We start from the raw sequence: 21606 nt of genomic DNA, 5'->3' as shown, positions 1-21606 counted from the left end.
CTGTCAGTCTCGAGAGTGAGTTAAAATCAAATAATCTAGGGACTATTGCTTCTTCTCAGAAAACATAGATTATTCAAATCAGTATATCAAACCATACTATAATCATACCCTACTATTTCCTTCATATAAAATATTAGTCATGCACGTAAATACAATCCATATTATAATCATACCATAATAAATAAATAAATGAATAAATGAATAAATAAAAATATATTTTTACTTTTACGGGACGAGTGGCTCAGTAGAACCCTAACCCCAAATTCTAATAGCCTTTCGGCTCTCTTAATCCAACAGTCTGGCCGGAGAGCAAGCTCGATCGGGGTCCTTACCTCTAGCCTGAACACTTGAATTCCAAATAAGCCGGCGCCCAGAGAGCAAGCTCGATCAGGGACCTTAACTCCGGCAATCAATCGAACTCGTGAGCAATGCTCGATCGGGCAAACAAATCCATAATAACCTTATGTCCATGATCATTACCAGACGCGGCATGTTCTACAAGCCACATTTCCCAAATCGCAATCACCGCATTTAATACATATCATTGTCTAATGAAATCATTCAACACATATCAAAATAAAGATTAAAAATTTAGGATAAGGCAACGTGCAATTCGTGTCGACAGAATAATAATATCTGTATTATTATAACGTTACTAATAATAATATTTATATTATTTTCAATAATTAATAGTCCAGTGAAATTATTTACGTTGTGATACTAATAACCATGTTAAACATAAACTTCCAAAATAGCATATTAAAATCAGACTTAGCAATAGTGCAATGATTAAATGACTTTAACTCACAGGTTTGGCGACCTCCTAGCTCGCTCCGGTGCCTCGGTAGGAGCGAGCCAATGCATGATCAATCTAGTCACGGAAAACAATTTATCAAAACGATGAAACAATCCATCATTAATCCTAGGTCTAGACTCCCAGACTGCCTAAGAATCTCGACTGAACTACAAAATTCGGCAGAACCTCCCGTACAACACGAACATTACCCCCCGTAAAAACGGGTCCAGGACCTGCCAGAAAAACACTCCAAATATCCAACAATTTAAACAACCGGAGTCGGGTCCCCAAACTTCACTATTTCCCGACTCCGCCACATAGCACAAAATACGAGGCAGGCAAACTGACAGACAATTATTTATGACTCACAAATATCATCAAATACACAAAATAATCCAATAGATACAATTAAACCAAGAATTTCTAAAAATAATGGGCTAAAGAAAATTACCGAGACGCTCGGTCGCTCGGTCGACTCGCCTCCGGCCGCCGGAGTCCGATCGACGATCCGAACATACCATCGGACTCACAACGGCGCGCTGACGACGATCTCTGCTTCTGATTTTTCGATCTGACACCCGATCATCCGGAGAGATTTGCGGACGATCTCGACCGTCGATTTGCCAACGAAGCCCGATCGCCACAAAACCGGTGCCATCGCGAAGCTTGAGCTGAGGAGAGTCGGGATACATCCTCCGATCATCCATCCTCCGCCGGAGCTCGCCGGAAAAGCCCAAAAACGCGGCTGCCTCCACTTCGCCGGAACTCTCTCCTCCGGCCACCAAAACCGACGCCGCTACCGCCAAAAGGAAGCTCTCTCCAAGGGAGTTGATCGCCACCGAGATCGGTACGGAAGGCCACCGGAAACGGCCGAACGACGCTCGGAAGCCGCCACTCGTCGCTGATTCCGCCCGCCGACGCCGCCACCGCTTCCACCGCCACCATCGGCCGCTGACGTGCGCTCCTTCCGACCGGCCTCCAGGGTCCGTCCACCATGGACGCCGACGCCTCTCTCTCCTCCCTTTCTTCCTCTTCCTCTTCCCGATTTTCTTTCCTTTCAATATCGACATTAGGCCCCGAACTTTTCCTTATTACAATTTGATCCCTCAACTTCCTTAATTACTTACAATTTCATCCCAGAATTCCAATTTGACCCCCAAACTTCTTTTTAGCCTTTCAATTAAGCCCCTAACTATTTAATTTGGGCCAAATCCGAATTATTGAAAATACACAATTACAAAATACCCCCGACCGACATATTTATTTACAAAATACCAAGCTCACAAATTTCCATTAAAACCCCATAAAAATAACATTATACTTTCAATCCTTATTCCAAAATAAATTTCCAATTAAATCCTACACACAATTAAATTAAATAATCAATTTCCAACTTAAAATTTAATACTACTAATCAATTATAATACCAATTTTCCCAAAATTTTTTTATAAAAACATCCTTTATAATTTCTTCCAAAATTTTTCAATATATAATTTTACTTATATAAATATGCATTTGGAAAAATTTTGAATAGCCAAAATATAATCATTTCAAATTAAACCCAATAATAATGAAGCTAAAATTAACTTAAATAAAAACTCATTATTAAATATATAAAAATTCTGGGTGTTACATGTAGGCCCCATGTTAGATTATAAGGGAGGCTTTTGGATTTTAGACAAAGAGGAATCTTGTGTCAGGATGGCATGAGTTGTGTCGGTTATGGAAACTAGATGGCTGGTATGTCATAAGTGATGTGGTTTGGTAAGAAAATAAGGTTGTGAGGACCCTTGGTTTTGTCGGCAGGTTGGTGAGGTGGCATGTAAGTTGGACTTACCGCCAAGTATTAGTAATGTTCTCTGAGGTTAAATCCAGTTGTTCGTAGGTCTGAGTTGAGGAAGTATATTTTCGATCTTTTGCTCGTGTTGGATCCTCAGTGTGTGGATGTAAGTAAAGATTTGGTTTCCGACGAGCCGTAAATCAGGATTGTTAGTTTTGCTAAAAGCTTTTATCGATGAGTCTTGTGGTTTAGTTTAGTTTCTGCCGAGGAAAGTTCCCGAGAAGCCGGGTTGGAGATGAAAGGTTCCTAATTAGTTTCAGTCGTAAGTGAAGCCCCCTTTTCTTTTAAAATTCGAGGTCGAATTTTTTTTTAAGGGGGGGAGAATGTAACACCCGGAATTTTTTATATATTTAATAATGAGTTTTTATTTAAGTTAATTTTAGCTTCATTATTATTGGGTTTAATTTGAAATGATTTAATGAAAAATTTAATATTAATCAAATAAATGAGTTATTTTCTATACCCAATTAGTTTGAAATTTTAAGAAATTATTCAAGTAAAATTATATATCGGAAAATTTTGGAAGAAATTATAAAGGATGTTTTTATAAAAGAATTTTAGGAAAATTGGTATTATAATTGATTAGTAGTATTAAATTTTAAGTTGGAAATTGATTATTTAATTTAATTGTGTGTAGGATTTAATTGGAAATTTATTTTGGAATAAGGATTGAAAGTATAATGTTATTTTTATGGGGTTTTAATGAAAATTTGTGAGCTTGGTATTTTTGTAAATAAATATGTCGGCCAGGGGTATTTTTATAATTGTGTATTTTCAGTAATTCGGATTTGGCCCAAATTAAATAGTTAAGGGCTTAATTGAAAGGCTAAAAAGAAGTTTGGGGGTCAAATTGGAATTTTTGCAGGATGGAATTGTAAGTAATTAACAAAGTTGAGGGACTAAATTGTAATAAGAAAAAGTTCGGGGGCCTAATGTCGATATTGAAAGAAATGGAATCGGGGAGAGAAAGGAGATCGGGAGAGAGAGGCGATGGCAAGAAGAAGGGAGGAAGGCGGCGGCGGCGTGCGGTGGCTCGGGCGCGAGCGGCATACCGTGAGCGCAATGGCCCAGAGGAATCGCGCATGTGGCGTGGCTTCCAAGCGTGTTTCCGGTGTTGGCGGCCGAGTTGGGTGGCGATCGGCTCTCTGGCCGAGAGCTTTCTTTTAGCGTGGCCGTACTGTGGTGGCCGGGAGACGGAAGATCCGGTGGAGAGAGATAATGGTGGCAGCCATCGTTTTTGGGCTTTTCCGGCGATATCCGGTGGAGGATGGATGATCGGAGGATGTATCCCGACTCTCCTCTACTCAAGCTTCGCGATGGCACTGATTTCGTGGCGATCGGGCTTCGTTTGTAAATCGACGGTCGAGATCGTCCGCAAATCTCTCCGGATGATCGGGTGTCAGATCGGAAAATCGGGCGGGATCGTCATCGTTGTGAGTCCGATGGTGTGTTCGGATCGCGATCGGACTCGTGGTGGAGGCGAGTCAAGCCGGCGTCTCGGTAATTTTCTTTGGCCCGTTATTTTTAGAAATTGTTGGTTTAATTGTGTCTATTGGATTATATTGAGTATTTGATGATTTTGTGAGTCAAAAATATTTGTCTGTCAGTTGGCCTGCCATAGTCGGATTTTGTGCTGTGTGGCGGAGTCGGGAAATAGTGAAGTTTGGGGACCCGACTCCTATTGTTTGAATCGTTAAGTATTTGAAGTGTTCTTCTGGCAGGTCCTGGACCCGTTTTTACGGGGGGTAGTGTTCGTGTTGTAGGGGAGGTTCTGATTTTCTAGAATTTTCCGAGTTGAGATTCTTAGTCGCAGGAGTCTAGACCTAGGATTAATGATCGATTGTCTCAGCGTATTGATAAATTGTTTTCCGTGATTAGATGATCTGTCTGTTCGGCTAGCTCCAACCGAGGCTCCGGAGCAGAGCTAGGAGGTCGCCCAATCCTGTGAGTTAAAGTCATTTAATCTTTGCGCTATTGCTAGTCTGATTTTCATATGCTATTTAGAATTTGTGCTTAATATAATTATTAGTATCGCAAAATAAATGATTTCACTTGATTATTAATATTTGAAAATAATATAAATATTATTATTAGTAACGTTATAATAATATAGATATTATTATTCTGTCGACACGAATTGCACGTTGCCTTATCCTAAATTTTTAATCTTTATTTTGATATGTGTTGAATGATTTCATTAGACAATGATATTTATTAAATGCGGTGATTGCGATTTGGGAAATGTGGCTTGTAGAACATGCCGCCTAATGGGTTACATGAGGACCGCGTGCGCACCGGTAATGATCCTGGATATAAGGTTATTATGGATTTGTTTGCCCTGATCGAGCATTGCTCTCTGGGCTGAGTTCAGTTGATTACCGGAGTTAAGGTCCCTGATCGAGCTTGCTCTCTGGGCGCCGGCTTATTTGGAATTCAAGTGTTCATTTGGAGGTAAGGACCTGATCGAGCTTGCTCTCTGGGCGCCAGACCTGTTGGATTAAGAGAGCCGAAAGGCTATTAGAATTTGGGGTTAGGGTTCTACTGAGCCACTCGTCCCGTAAAAGTAAAAATATATTTTTATTTATTCATTTATTAATTTATTATGTTATTTGATTATAATGTGATTTGTATTTACGTGCATGGTTGATATTTTGATTCGAATGATTAATATTTTATGTGAAGGAAATAGTAGGGTATGATTATAGTATGGTTTGATATACTGATTTGAATAATCTATGTTTTCTGAGAAGAAGCAATAGTCTCTAGATTATTTGATTTTAACTCACTCTAGACCCAGTCTCCATTTATTTTTTCAGATTTGTGATCGTTAGTCCTCTCGCGACTCTTATTCAGTAACCCGACTCCTTCATCATCAGGTGAAGTATTTGATTTGGTATGTAAAATGGTAAATCTTAGATTCTCCGCATTAGTAATAGTGGATGTATCAGTTGTAAATTTTTTGAGCTTCGGGTCTCGCCTAGTTTTTTCTGGTAGACCGAAGTAATTTTTGTAAAGTGTAACTATTAAGATGATTTGTGGTTTTAATAATATTAATTTGAGTTGAGATTTGTTTAAATCAATGAGTGTCAGGCTTACTACGGGTTTCGGTGGCCTTAAGCCTACCCATTCCCTAGTGCCGGTCACGGGCCCACGGGTGGGGTCGTGACACCCCACTACTGATGCATACGGTACTCGAGACATTTCCATCCTTCCTTCTTCACTGCTAGGACTCATACTGGAGGATAATTTGAAACTAACAGGAAGTAGGGTAGAAATTGACTTACAATCTTGCATATTGAAGCGTCGCAAGACCTTCTTCAAATAATTTTTTTGAGAAAGCCAAATCTTCCTATTGTTTCTGTCTCGGTGAATTTGCATCCCTAGAATCTTGTTTGCTGGTCCCAAGTCCTTCATTTCAAATTCCCTAGCCAACTGTGCCTTTAGTTCTTCAATATGATCTTTGTTGGGGCCTGCTACCAACATGTCATCTACATACAACAGTAACATAACAAAATCACTTTTACCAAACCTCTTGAAATATGCACAAGGGTCTGCATTAAGTCTGTTGTATCCAAGGCTCATGATGAAGGAATCAAATCTCTTATACCAACACCTCGGCGCCTGCTTTAAACCGTATAGAGATTTGTTCAACCTACAAACCAAGTTCCGCTTTCCTTTTTCTTCAAAACCTTCTGGCTGGAGCATATAAATTTCTTCCTTAAGATCTCCATGGAGAAAACTGTTTTCACATCTAGTACGCTCTAGATGTAAGTCAAATGTAGCACACATCGCCAAGACTACTCGAACAGTTGTTAATCGAACCACAGGGGAAAATATTTCATCAAGTCAATCCCTCCTTCTGAGCATATCCTTTCACCACCATTCTTGCACGAAACCGCTCCACTTGATCATCACTATTTCTTTTGATCTTAAAGACCCATTTGTTGCCAATGGCCTTTCTTCCTTGTGGTAGTGGCACAAGCTCCCAAGTCTTGTTCTTATGTAGAGCTTCCATCTCTTCTTGCATTCACGCCATCCAACGAGATGCATCCGAATCGCTCATTGCTTCTTGGAGAGTTGATGGCTCTCCTTCCTCAGTTAGAAGACAGTATGCGACATTGCTGCCTATATCATAATCTTTATGCCAGGTTGGTGTAAATTTTATACGTTTTCCCTTTCCAAGTTCTGACTCTTCAACTTCGGCTGGCTCTTCAAACTCGACTGGTTCTTCCTCTTCGTGCTCTGGTGCTACTTCAGAAGAATCTTCTTCTGTAGACTTTCTTTCCACCTGTATAGTTGTAGTCTCTGAATTTTCTTTTGAAGTGCTATCATCTTCTCCCTTCAATTTATCTTCTAGGAAGATTACATCCCTGCTGATTATAACCTTGTGGGCAGTGGGATCCCACAGGCGATACCCCTTCACACCATCAGCATATCCCAAGAACAAACACTTCCTGGATTTTGGATCCAGCTTTGTAGTTTCTTGGATATTATACATCACATACACAGGACTTCCAAATATATGGAGGTTTGAATAATCAACTGGCTTCCCAGTCCACATCTCCATCGGTGTCTTTTGATCAATTGCTGTAGATGGAGACCGGTTAATCACATAACAAAGTGTTAATCGCCTCTTATTTAGGCCTGCAGCTCCCAACAATGCTCTAGTTCTTTCTAACAGAGTTCTGTTCATCCGCTCTGCCACTCCATTTTGTTGAGGAGTGTATGCCGTAGTGAACTGTCTCTTGATGCCTTCTTGCTTGCAAAAGCTATTAAATTCATGACCTGTGTATTCTCCTCCATTATCTGTCCTTAAACACTTGATCTTATTGCCTGAATCTAGTTCAACCCGCGCTTTGTAAGTTTTGAAAACTACAAATACATCTCCCTTGCTCTTGATTGGATACACCCAACATCTCCTGGAGTAATCATCGATGAAGGACACAAAGTACTTAGCTCCTCCTAGTGATGAAACCGGTGCTTGCAATACATCAGAGTGAACTAATTCTAGAACATCCTTGCTTCTAGAATTGGATGTATTGAACTGTAGTCGATGCTGCTTGCTTGTTATGCAATGCTCACAAAAGGGTAATGACACCTTTGTGAGACCAGGAAGTAGATTTTTCTCAGCAAGAATCTTCATGCCTTGTTCAGACATATGTCTAAGCTTCTGATGCCACACCATTGCAGATCTCTCGCTTGAACTACTTGAAGCAATGATGCTTCCGCTTCATGCAGTCTCTCCCAAAACATATATAAATTAGCGTGAATTTTTTCTCCTTTCATAATTACAAGCGCTCTCTGGCTAATCTTCATGATTCCTTTCCGAACTTTGATAATGCAATTAAGATCATCCAAATTTGTCCCGGAGATAACAAATTCTTCTTCAGACCTTCCACATGTCGCACTCCTTGAATAGTGCGGACTGTACCGTCATGCATCTTTAACCTGATAGTTCCAATGCCTATAATCTTTAAGGCATTATCTTGACAACTATACACAAATCCTCCTAAGATAGTTTCATAATGATGGAACCACTCTCTTCGAGAGGTCATGTGATAAGTTGCTCCTGAGTCAAGAAGCCATACATCAGCAAATCTCTTCCTGCTTTCAGTTGATATTGCTGCTTCACAGCATAATACATTTCCATCATCCGAAGTGCATGCCACATTCCCTTGAGGATTGGAATTCTTTAAACTCCAACAATCCTTCTTCAGGTGACCTTTCTTACCACAATTGTAGCATTTATAATTCTTCTTACTCTTTGATTTTGATCTACCATGATTGTGACTCCCACTTGGACCACGCTCATTGATCTCCCTCTCATCACCATCAAGGCTTCCATTTGTTGTGAACTTGCCTTGTCTTTCTTGTTTCTTCGCCGATTTTCTTCTTCAAGAATAGCGGTACGCTATATCATCAAAGACTAGAATTTTGGTATGACATTATTTGTCAAACTGATGATGAGTTGATCATCTGAATCGGGTAGACTTTGGAGTAGAAGTTCGCACGTTCTTGTGACTCTATTTTATAGCCCAACGATGTGAGTTGAGAAAATAGAGTATTCAAGACATTAAGATGCTCACATCAAGTAGATTCCGACATTCTTAAGGTGTAAAGTTTCCTCTTAAGGAAAATTTTGTTGTGTAATGACTTGGCCTCGTACAATCTAGTGAGGTGGTCCCAAATCTCCTTTCTGCCGTTTTCTTTTCTTCTATACTTGGACAAGATCCCATCTGCAAGTGCTAGATGAAGGTTTGCAATAGCATTCCCATCCATCTCGTTCCACTTATTATCATCCTGTGAGTGTTGTCGATTACGTTCATCGATAGCCGCAAGACAATTGTCTTTTCTCAATACAGCCTTTTTCTTTAATTTCCACAGTGAGAAATTATTCCCGTTGAACTTTTCAATCTCAAATTTTGCCGCCATTACTTCTATCACAAACGGTGCGTTTTAGCTTGTAAAATGAACCGCAGTAATGAACACAACTCACTAGGTAAGTTCCCGGGGAAAGGCGGAGGGTCATGGCGGACCTCTTAAATACCAATCTCCTTAGAGCGGAACCTTCCCTAGATTGTAAGTATTCTTACTACTCCACACAAGCTCTTTTTCACCAAAGAAAACCTCAAACTCCTGTGAAAGATCAGGCTGAGCTGCAATCACAGAATTTTAAGGAATTTCTTACCAACCAGGAGCTCTGATACCAATTGTAGAAAAATATGAATCTGATAGAGCAAAATCACAGTTAATAATTTGAGAAAATAAAGATAAAGAAAGACAAAATACACAATAGAACACACAGATATATGTGGAAAACCCCTCAACAAATTAGGGTAAAAACCACAGGCAATGATAGAAGAATCTTACTATAAGAAAAAATAATAGGAGTTACAAACTCTCTATTTATAAAGGAGAAAATATTAAAATTCTCTCTTTATAATAAGAGAAAAATAATTGCTTAACTCTCTAATATTTTTCTCTTATTTTGGGATGCTATAATAACAGGGTGAGGCCTCTATTATATATAGACTTGGAAAGTACCTCCACATTGTTAACTTAGCAATGTGGGAGAAAATGCTCCTCAAATATCAACAGAAAAGCAGCATAAGAAGCCTCTTCAGCGAATTCGGCAGCATTTTAAAATGTGGTTCTTTTTAGATCCGCTTCAAAGACGAGAATATACTCAAATTTTCCCCGATTCACGGAGATCATTACAAATATTTATTTATACATATACTCTGTATACAGATATCATGTCATCACTATATAAATTTAATTGATTTATTATGTTTTGGAACTTTGTTATGCGAAAATCGTTCCAATGGCCAAAATGAAATTTTGCTTCTCCAAATAATTACTGTTGGGTAACCAAAATAGAAAACAAAGTTACTACAATACCCATAGTAATATTACATATATATAATCAATAATTAAGTTTATAAGGTAAATTTGGTAATCCACTTTAATGGATAATATAAAAATAAATTCTTAATTAATTATACATTATACATTATTATTATTATTATTATTATTATTATTATTATTTTTCAATCAATTTAAATTAGAGTAAAAATGAGATAAAATAAAATGAATTCAAGAAAATATAAAAATTAAATTTAAATTCATGAAATTGGAAATAAAACAACACACAAAAATGCCTTAAAATAATTAGCAATTAGAGAATGCATAATACTTTTTTGCACTAGAAGATGTTAAATTACTAAAATAACTCTACAAAAATATTATTTTAAAATAAAAATTCAAGGTGTTACACAATTGAACTATCTTTTTGTATTTTTTTAAATCAAACCAAATATTCTTACGTTTGATCAGTTAAATTATTATTTTACAAATCCTTTCTTCAAAGTAAATTGATGTTCGTAATCTTGATTAATGAAATATCAAATTAACTCTTACTTTAATAAATTGAACTATCCTTTTGCACTTTTTTTATCAAACCAAATATTTTTGCTTTATTCAATTAACCTATGAAATTAGCTCTTAATTTGATTTATTGAATTATCATTTTGTAATGTTCTTCAAAGCAAACCGAATTTTTCTATTTTTGATAAATTGAATTATACTTTTATAATGTTATTTGTTTCGATTAAATCGAATAATTTTTTTCTAATTTTACTATCAAATTAACTCTTACTTTTATAAAATGAACTATCCTTTGAATCTTTTTTAAATCAAATTGAATATTCTAACTTTGATCAATTTAACTATCAATTTAATTCTTTTTTTCATCAATTGAACTATCTTATTATATGATATGATGGTTCATAATTTATATTTAGTTCACAATGGTTCCACATTATATTTAAATTAACAAATAAAAATAAAAAACAAAAAAAAATCATGTATAATATTGTAATAGTTATGTATAATATTAATAATTAAAAATCAAGTTTATATTGATTATATAAAATAAAATAAAATTGCTATTGAAATACTACTATATATTAACTTTTTTGTATATTTATATATCAATTTGCCATTATTGATGATATCATATAGTAACTTAAAGGCTAATTTTGTATCACTATTCAATGAACGTGGTATGTCATAAAGATATTTGTCGTTCAATAAATATTATATTTTCATTTAAGACTGATATAGGATTCTATGAATGTGCAATGAAGAAAACATAATCAAAGTTATTCTCTCACGTTTCCAAAGTAGTTATTAAGATTTTTTAACTCAACAATTAAAATACAATAAATTTAAATATAAAATTATATTAATAATAAAAAATTATTAATAATAATATAATAAATTTCTTCGAAAGGAACTAAAATTAATGAAGAAAGTGGATAAAAGTGAATGATAAAAAATGAAAATAAAATAAAATAAAAAGAACACAAAAAAAATTTGTCTTTAATGACTCGGTCCAGATATAACAATCCGGTCCATTGGACTCAGCGAGTGAAAAGAAAGAAATTTCATAGAGAGGCCCAGCTATAAAAGAAAAACCAACATGGAGCCCTAGCGCTGGTAAAGACTCTAACTGCTGCTCTTCTTCTTTCTAGGGTTTTCGCAGGACCGCCAGGGTTTTCGTAGGACTGCCAAAATGGTAAAAGCTAAACTCATTTTTTTTTTTCTTCTTTCTCTGTCTGTTTCGAATCTTTGAATCTTTCTTTGTTGAAATTAAGGTTCAATATAAACTGTACCCTTATTTGCTGCTTTGCTAACAATTCATGAACGGATTCTTCAATCGAGATTTGATGTTTTATTCATCTGGATATGTTGGGTTTCTACTAATTAAGAGAGTTATCCTTGAAATATGGATTCTTGGATCTAGAGATGATTTGTTATGTTTCCTTTCATTTGGATTTGTTGGGTAATTGCTATTATTAAAGAAAATTAGCTTTGAAATATGGATTCTTGAATCTAGAAATTTTTTTATGTTATTTCATTTGGGTTTATTGGGTAGTATTGATAAAGAAACTCAGCTTTCAAATATGGAATAGGATTATTGAACGGAGAAATAATTCTTGATATTTTGTTCATGTGGTTTTATTGGTAAAGAAAGCTGGCTTGAAATGTGATTCATAAATTTAGAGATGGGTTTATGCTAAAGAAAATTAGCATTGAAATATACCGAATTTAGAGAGCATTACGTGTGTTTTTCCATTTAGACTGGCGAACATGTATAAAAGCTGGTATCTTTCTGGTGTTGTTAATACTCCATGCTATGTGTAGGTTACCCTTAGAAAAAACCTTGCTTGCTCTAAAATGGAATGGTAGTGGGATATTCTAGGGTTTGGGTACCTGTCTACAATTGTTTGATTTATGATGACAAGAGCTGTTCTGCAATTGTTTGATTTATAATGACAAGAGCTGTTGGCAACAAATTACTGGTGTTGGTAATGATATTGTTAGGTGAATTTCGATTTTATTTCTCGATAGTTTGCAGATTCTTATTGTAGGTTATCGTGGTAGTTGTCATTTAAGTGTTGCCAAATCAGGATTTCCTGTTATCCTCTGCCCTTGTTCATGGTCATTTCAGTCGTAGTCTCTGAAAGAAAAGTCAGAATGATAAACTTATCTAATTGTTAGTAATTTTGCATATTTAAGAGTAGAAAACTGTTTGCCATTAGATTTGGCTTAGGTTTCTAAAGTGATAACTTGTGTTTCGTAGGTGAATGTTCCCAAGACAAAGAAGACTTACTGTAAGAGCAAGGAGTGCAGAAAGCACACTTTGCATAAGGTGACACAGTACAAGAAAGGGAAGGATAGCCTTGCTGCACAAGGGAAGCGTCGTTATGATCGCAAACAATCAGGTTATGGAGGCCAGACAAAGCCTGTTTTCCACAAGAAGGTACATTTTAGTATCCCACATTTGCAACTTTTCTTTGGCAGAATATGATGTTTTAGTCTCTTGACAACCCCAAAATATTAGCTGAAGCATTAATTTTGATTACTTCAAGCTGTGGAGATGCTTGTGGTATAATTATAACGTATCCTGCACTTTTCGTTACAGGCCAAGACTACCAAGAAGATTGTTTTGAGGTTGCAGTGTCAAGGCTGCAAGCATGTATCTCAGCATCCAATCAAGGTTTGCCATTTGTACAAGTGTTCATATACTTGCTTTTGCCATCCATATAAACTCTCTTGTTAATGTTCTTATTATTATTTTGTAGAGATGCAAGCATTTTGAAATCGGTGGAGACAAGAAGGGAAAGGGTACATCTCTTTTCTAAATGCAGGTCTACATGCAATTTTTTGCATGTTTTCTACTTCTAAAGCCTTGTGCTTGAGCTGGATCAAATCTACAACATTTCTTGTCTTTATGTTGTTAGTTTCTTTTGTCTTTATGGTAGTAATTGACGATCAATAGCAATCATGTTTTTTGTCAAGGGTGAACAAGCAATTTTAATTTAGTTTTGAATGCATTTTTATTTGAACCATATTTACTTAAGTTTCACAAACTACTTGCCACATTCCAAGTAATCTACAATCTTCAAATCTGAAGTTAAAATCAGCTTAACACTCAAAATATAAGAAGGTTTTGAAAGATGACAGAAATGTGTTATTTCTTGTAGATGTTATGAGATTGGTTAAATTTGATTATTTAACAGGAAATTCCCAACAAACCAATTTGAGTGTTGGTTTTCTTTTTGCCTGCCAAAATCTTAGCATTTCTCTTGGATACCGGCCTTAAATTTTTGGAATAGGGTGATCTCATTTTTAATTTGTTCGAAATTTTAATGGATATTGACGAAAGAGAGTTTTGTAGTATGGAAATTAACAGGTTTAAAGTTACGAATTAAATATTAGGGTTTTACTTATATTAGTCTTAGAATTTAAGGATTAGGTTAGTTTAGTTCATTTTGTTTATATTTTATTTTCTTCACGGATCATAAATACAAAATAATGTAGCTAATCATGTAGGGTGACATATATTTTATTAAAGAGCTATTAAAGTGTATCAAATAAATATTTTGTACTAGTTTAATTAAAAAAAACTATATTTTTGTATATTTTTAATTGTATAAGAAGTTCAAGGACCAAACAACATTATTTGTTTTTTTTTTTTTTTAAATTAGTCCATTAGTCATTTGATTTTTGACAAAAATAGACAGAGGGGCTATTTAGTATAACAAATTGAAAATGGAAAAATCATTACCATGACACAAAAGTAACTCGGATAAATAGTTAAATATTTTTTTAAATTTATACTTCAGAGCCAAATAAATTTATTTTTATTTGTATTTTAAAAATGGATTTAGAATTTCTAATTAAGGATCAAATAGATCTAAATTCTTAATAAAAATTTATAAGTGCGTCTATCATACTTTTTATTTAAATTAATTAAATAAAATAAAATCTGAATAAATATAAATTTTAATATTAAAGATTAAATTTTATTTAATATTATTTTTATTTTATTAAAAAATTAAAATTAACAATTGTTATTTCTATTTCAATATTACTGTCGACTTTTATAAACCATTATCAACACTGCTGTCATTATTTTTATTAGTTTAATAAGCATTTAAATCTATTTTTAGCTTTTAAATAGTAGTTATAAATCTATTTGTAAAAATTATTAATATTAGAATCACTTGGGCCCGAGTATATATATATTCGAAAGAATATTTGATCCTTTGTCCAAGGTCCTTCTACAAATAATTGGAAAAGTTATTTTTGGTCCTTGAATTTTCCACTTTTTTGACATCGAATCCTTACAATATATACATATATAGATCTTTGAACTATGATTTATTACTTTTTATTATAATTTTGCCAATGTCAAGCCTTTTACTTACAAATTCTCTTCCACGCGGGTATAAAAGGCACCGGTAAAGATTCTTAGCAACTTCTGCTCTTCTAGGCTTTTCTATTAGTCATAAAATTTCCGTATTAACTATATAATGAAAATTAACATATAATGATGTTTAAAAAAGACTTCCATTATTGAATTTAGGTTAGAGAGGTTTTATTTTAAGATATTAGAAAAAAAATAAATAAAAAGTAGAATTTACCATTTTGGCACTCCTAGAAAAACCTAAGAATCTTTAATAGCCGAACTAATACCATAATCAACCAATTTTAGAACTGAAAACAAATTGTGTGTATAATTATTGTAGGTATAATAATTAATTTTCTCCACTATCTTATCTTTTTAGGATATTTTATTTTTAATACGATAGATGTAGCTAACACTTAATCGGATATTAAATCATTAGCAAAATAATGAGTAAGCTAATAGGCCATTTCTAACAAATAGTTCATCAAGATTAACATTGTGTTAATGCACGATAAAGTAGTTATAATACAATTTTGTGATACTTGTCATTCAAAATTAATATATTAATTTAATTATTACTAGTTTTTTAATCCACTTGCATTGCGTTGCATGCGAATGTTAATATTTAGACTCATATATTATTTATTATGTATATCTTTATGGTGTAATTTTTGTACTTAATTTGATAAATAAGATTTTATTTAATCTCAAAATTATTTCTCATATAATGAAAAAAAAAATTCATCTCATTACAAAACATTTTGATTTTATTTGTTAAATTTTCAAAAATAAAAATAATAACTAGTACATAATGATGGTTGTCAGAAAATTCTATGATTTTTAATACATTTTTAATTTTTAATAATTATGATAATCAAATTCTTAACTATAATATTTATAAATTGTATCGGCTTATCAATGTTGCTTGCTTTGATTGTTGAACCAGGGGAGGCGATTGAGAAAATCTATGGCAAAAAGCATAAAATAAGCTAAAGAATTTATAATATACTAATTAATATTTTAATTAAGAGTTGCTTTAAACATTCGTTAATCATTCATTAATTAGGTCTAGTTTTATATTAATTTTCCCGATCTTCAGTGTAATATACAAATCGCTTTTATAATTTATTTATTAAAATATTAAAAATTTAAATTCTAGCTAGTAAAATTTAAATATGTTAAAGTGCTTATATCCGTTAAATCATTAAAAATTCATATAATTTCATTTAGTGGTTCCCACTGCTGATCTCAATTGGGTATATAAAATTTGCCATGAAAATGTCAATGTTAGGTATTTGGTAGGATGGCTTGTCATAAATTTCCATTTTCACGTTACAGAGGTCAAATTATGTAAGCTTCCATACTCCTTCGATATGGCAGAAAATGCAAAGTTAATTAGGGATGAAGAAGGTTTCGACTTCATTTGTTTATTAAAGCTCTAAAATGACTAAAGAATCTGTGTTTGATCCAATTATCAAATTGTCAGCTACAAGTAATCAATAACCAAAATGTTTCATGTCAATATGTATGAATATTATGAAAATAATAAATTCTAAGTCAATTTAGTGTCGTGTATTAAACTTTAATCCGAACATATATATTTATTAAGTGTTTGATATGTAATTCTAAATTTTTAATATATATTTTATGATCTGAGTTGTATCCTCTAACTATATATTTTATAAACAGTTTGTGTTAAAAATTATTTGGATCAGTTTAATGCTGAATAATGTAATTACTGACTATATTTATTAATATACTCTTAATTAGTCGTAGAATTGGTGACTAAAAAATATACTAAATGACCTTGAGCAAAATGGGCAGCAAAATTGTAATGTAAAAACAGAGCCAAAGTTGATTCCTTCTAAAATCAAATGCTAAAGTGGGATAAATAATAAAAAAATAATAAATTTTTAATTTGTAACTAAATAGGTATCGAACTTTATTTTTAATAATACCGATGAATTTTTCTGAAGTGTAAGAAAAAATTATATGGATGGTCATCAAAATTTACAGTTTGTAATAAAAAAGGTACTAAAATTTTAATTTTAAAAGATATATAGATGGTACTGCTTGTAACAAGTCAAACGTTTGATTTGTCACAAAAAGCAAAGCAAAATTTAATGACCATACATGTAATTTATCTTTTAAGTGTCCCGAAAAATCCATTGGTATTATTAAAATTAAAGTTTAACAACCATTTAATTACAAATCAAAAGTTTGATACCTTTTTGTTACAAAATACATGGTTTTGTGATCGACAATATAATTTATCTACTAAAGTGCATTAAAATCTCTATATTTTCAACAAAAATACTTTCATAGTTAAGCAATGAAAAATAAATTCAACCAACCCTACAATATGACAATCGATGTAAGTCTAATATGATAAGAATTAGACATGAGTATAATAAGTTTTAATATGATTAGAGCTAGGCATGTGTAATATAATATATAAAACCTATAATTTTCAGACAATTAAAATTTAATTAAAAATTAAATTTATCGTTAGTTATTTGCAATGAAAAAGTTATCGAATTAAAACTAGTTCGATTACAAATATCAATCAACCTTATATTATAGGATTGATTTAATTAAATTATTGAATGATGGTTCATATATTATTGAATTATTTGATTGATTGCATTTTGAGTGAACTGAACTACTATGAGAAGTGCTACATTATATTCTATACTAATTAATCCTTTCCTTTTTATCACTTAGAATTGAATTTTTATTGAAATCAACAACTATCAATAATGTTAAATCATGAATTATACTAATTATAAGTACTTTTTTTTTTTATTAATTGAATTGAACTGCTTTAGTGTCTTTCTCACTGGATAGTGAGAGGTCACTGAATTATTTGGTGTGGACAGTTTGAAAATGCTACGTTTATATGTAAGATTACTAGATTTTATTATACTTTTTTTTAATAAATAATTTATGATGTTGGTAATATTTTAAAATTAAAATAATTCAGATGACAAACAAACACGCTCGTAAGAAGTATCGACGATAACCTCCTGCACTATTCTTACCTCCTATTATGAGACCTCACAGATACAGACACAAACACCTTCTTCTTCTATACTAACTTCTACACCCATATCGAAGCTAATATTGCCTTTACCGCCACCCTCTATTACCCTACTGATTCTTACCTTCTATTTTTGTTCCACCATTCACCACTACTGTTTCACCTCCCACTACACTAGTGCCACCACCTAAAGGGACCTCATTGGTTGGATTTTTATTGAGGAGTTCAAAGCCCCATATCTGGATTAAGAATGATAAGTAATAGAATTAATTATTTATTTCTATTAATAATTCTTGCAAACAATTATTCTTATATAAACTAACATAATTTTATTCTTGTATACAGATTGGAACCATCTCATTTGTGCTCAGCGAGGGCCATAAAAATCTTCAAGAATGCCATAGAGCATGAAGGGTACGCATGGAGATTCATACCCAAGGAGGCGAAGGACTCGTACTTCAACGAGTGGAAGGTAATAAATATTATAATTATAAATTAATTTATATTAATATTTTATTTTATTTTTTATTTGCAAAAGGTTTTCAGCTGGAAGTCCAGGTACGAGGACCAACTTTAACCTACTTGTGATAGGAAGGTAGCTGAGAGATACCGCGGCATAGTATCCAGTCGGAAAAGGAGCAAGAAGAGGCCTTGGTGTGTCTCGAAGATATCTGGACCCATTGGACAGACTATTGGAAAAGGCCTGAGGTGAAGGCAGCCTCTCAGATACACAACAAGAACTGTCTTAGCGAGGTTGTCGGTCATAGTACATGTATTGCTCATCATATTGCTAGGTCGAGATCGGCCATTGATGTGCGTAAAATACACACATCTAAATGGGGTTTTTAAGATTGATTTTATGGACATTTGGATGTGAATTGGTCTCAACACTCACCTTATACATATGTTTGTGTGCATTAGGTCCAAAAGAGGTCAAAGGATGAAAAAGGAAAGAATTGGAGCATAATTGGACGTCAAAGCTGCCGAAACGAGCTAAGTACGAGCATGAGGAAGCTGAACATGGCCGTGTTGATCTCAACACTGGCCGTGTTCTCAACACGGTCACAAACATGGGCCATGTTACTAACACGGGGACAAACACGGCCGTGTTGGACATCAAAGAAGAAGTAGATTTTAGGGAGCACGACCACAGAGAGTAACACGGCCAGGAACACTATCCCGTGTTGAGAACACGGCCAGGAACACGACCGTGTTGGAGGCGACAGGGGGTATTAATTAAAAGAACGAAAAGAAGAGAAAAAAGAGGAGGCTAGGGTTAGAACGTCCCAAAACCCTAATTTTTCTTTCTCTAAGGGTTTTCTGAGTTGAAACTAAGAGAAAAGGAGACTTGGATCAAGGTTTCAATCAGATTTCCTTGAAGGATCGAAGATTGGGCAAGGTTCGTTGATTGATTTTCCATTCGAGCAAGAGGAACAAGAATCGATTCAATTGGAGCAAAAGGATTTAGGGCTGTTTACTCTCATCCAAGGGTGTAATCGGGTTTTCTCTACCTTTGCTTATTGTTGTAATTGAATTCTTGTATATTTTGAGAATGAACATGATTAGCTATTTACTATGTTGGCTTGATATTATATTGTTGGATTGTTCGAGTTGGTTTTGTATTCTTCTTGTTTTCAGTATTAATAAAATAATGCATTATTCATGAGACGTTGTGAATTGTGATGTTTAGATTGCTTTATGAGATTGAGAAATCCGTTTGGCAATTGGAATTTTGAATAGCAAGAACTGGTTAATAATCGCTTAGAGATAAGGATAATTAACTAGCCGGATTAAGAATTAACAAAGCTTAATAGAGGCGGATTAAAGCTTAATGCTAATTTAAGAATCAATCGTTAGGAAGAGATTCCAACTTTAGGTTATTAGATTTAGGAATTCGGTTATCTCGAGAGAGAAACCGAATTGATTAAGAATAAATCCACGGGTAGCATAATTAGAATCACCGATCCTTTATCTTTTGTTCGGATGCCAACTAGTTTAGATTCCCTTTGGGTTTTTCTTCTTGTCTTGATTATTTCGTTTATCAATCACTCTTGCATCTCCCTTAGGACTTAGCTTGTAGTTAATAGTTAGTTTAGAATTTATTCATCATCCATTTTAGGTTAATATAACAAAGAACAAAGGAGTAACTCTAGGCTTTCGCTTTCCCGAGGAATACGACTTTGATACTCACCATTAGTGCTAGACTGCATCGATAGGTACACTGCCTTAGATTGTAGCTAACACGAGTAGCTCCCATCAAGTTTTTGGCGCCGTTGCCGGGGAATTGTTTGAAAACTAGAGTGAAATTTGCTATTTGTTAATTTAGCCATTTTTTTTCTTTCTTATTATTTTATGATTTTTATTTTTATTTGTTTATTTATTTTATTTTATTTGTACATATTTATTTAGCTTAAGTTTATGATTCAGATAGTGAATGATAAGGAGGTTCAATGCTAAACTCAAAATCTTTGTGTGACGCATTGGAAAATGAGAATAGGAATCAAGAGAGTGCTAAAAATTGGGATGCCCGTGCATCTTTAGATGCTTGAGTGGAATCATTTTGCAGGGCTACCGATCAACTCTCTTCTCCTATCCTTTCATCTCAAGTCTTTTGTGAATTTTGTTGTGGTTTACATGTGTGTAATGATTGTCCATTGTATAGTGATGTTGCTCATTGTTCTTATAACTGTGAACAGGTGAATTATACGGAAAGTTGGCCAAATAACTCATATGGAAGCACATACAATCAAGAGTGGAGCACTCATTCACCCTTTGGATAGAGCTTAGATGGCCAAGAACCACTAGGAATTCAACAACTACATCAGCAACCTAATGTTGCACCTTCAACTCAAGATGAAGAGTTAGTGTCAGAGGAGCTGATGATGAGGTTCATAACAAGTCTTGAGGAAAGATTCCAACAAACAGAGAGGATACTTGAAGATCAACAAGCCTCGATTAACAACATAGAGCATCAAGTAGGCTTAATCTTCAAGTTACTAGCGGAACAACAATTGAGAACTCCATCAAACGCTGCTGAATCCGAGGAACATTTGAGCGCCATCACTTTGCGTTCAGGTGAGAATTTTTCTGGTTTATCTATTATGTTTGACGATGATGCTTATGTGCAGGACGACTCTTTGAACATGGAGATAGAACCAGAAAAGGAAGAGGCAAACATGATCCCTCTGAAAGACTACCAACAAGAATACACAGTTGATGATGCTGAGTTGCAGTTAGAGGAATTGTTGGTAGATTTTCCACAAGTCCCTTCGATGATGGAAGATGAGCACGAGTTATCCAATGAAGAAGTCTTGGAGGAGCTCGAGTTTCTTCTAGCAAGTGAACCAAGCCAGGGACTGAAGAAAACCATCGACACTCCTGAAGAGATTGCCCAACCCTCGATCCTTCCAATTGTTGAAACTCTAGCTTTCAAATTAGAAGAGCCCCTAGAGCATCATGACTACGTGCAAATATATGAGGAGCGAGTTTTGCCCATCATACTGGCAGCTTGCTTGACTGTCGGGAAGAGGAAGTTGACGATTATCCCTCTAAGCGGATATTTGAAGCCATTTGCTTGGAAGAAGGATGGATGGTCGCCAATCCCCACCGTTTGCTTTTCACCATGAGTCCAGCTAAGAAGACTCATCACATAAAAAAGAAGCGCTTTTGG

The 21606-nt window shown here is 34.3% G+C and overlaps 1 protein-coding gene across 1 annotated transcript; it reads left to right on the top strand.

Annotated features, from left to right (window-relative positions):
* Positions 1-11561: 11561 nt before the first annotated feature.
* LOC8270483 (60S ribosomal protein L44) lies at positions 11562-13553 on the top strand. The gene is made up of 4 exons (XM_048372442.1): positions 11562-11716; positions 12785-12964; positions 13127-13201; positions 13287-13553. The coding sequence occupies exons 1-4, from the start codon at positions 11714-11716 to the stop codon at positions 13344-13346; spliced, it is 318 nt and encodes a 105-aa protein (XP_048228399.1). The 5' UTR covers positions 11562-11713; the 3' UTR covers positions 13347-13553.
* Positions 13554-21606: the final 8053 nt, after the last annotated feature.

This window comes from Ricinus communis, chromosome 3 (assembly GCF_019578655.1).
Source record: "Ricinus communis isolate WT05 ecotype wild-type chromosome 3, ASM1957865v1, whole genome shotgun sequence".
NCBI lineage: Eukaryota > Viridiplantae > Streptophyta > Magnoliopsida > Malpighiales > Euphorbiaceae > Ricinus > Ricinus communis.
The sequence above is the reverse complement of the archived record's forward strand: the minus strand, read 5'-3'. Positions and strand labels throughout refer to the sequence as shown.

Bases quoted from the DNA above. Each gene is read 5' to 3' on its own strand.
- LOC8270483 (XM_048372442.1), top strand. The intron at 12,965-13,126 runs GTACATTTTAGT...TTTTCGTTACAG, and splicing joins AGCCTGTTTTCCACAAGAAG to GCCAAGACTACCAAGAAGAT. The intron at 13,202-13,286 runs GTTTGCCATTTG...ATTATTTTGTAG, and splicing joins TATCTCAGCATCCAATCAAG to AGATGCAAGCATTTTGAAAT.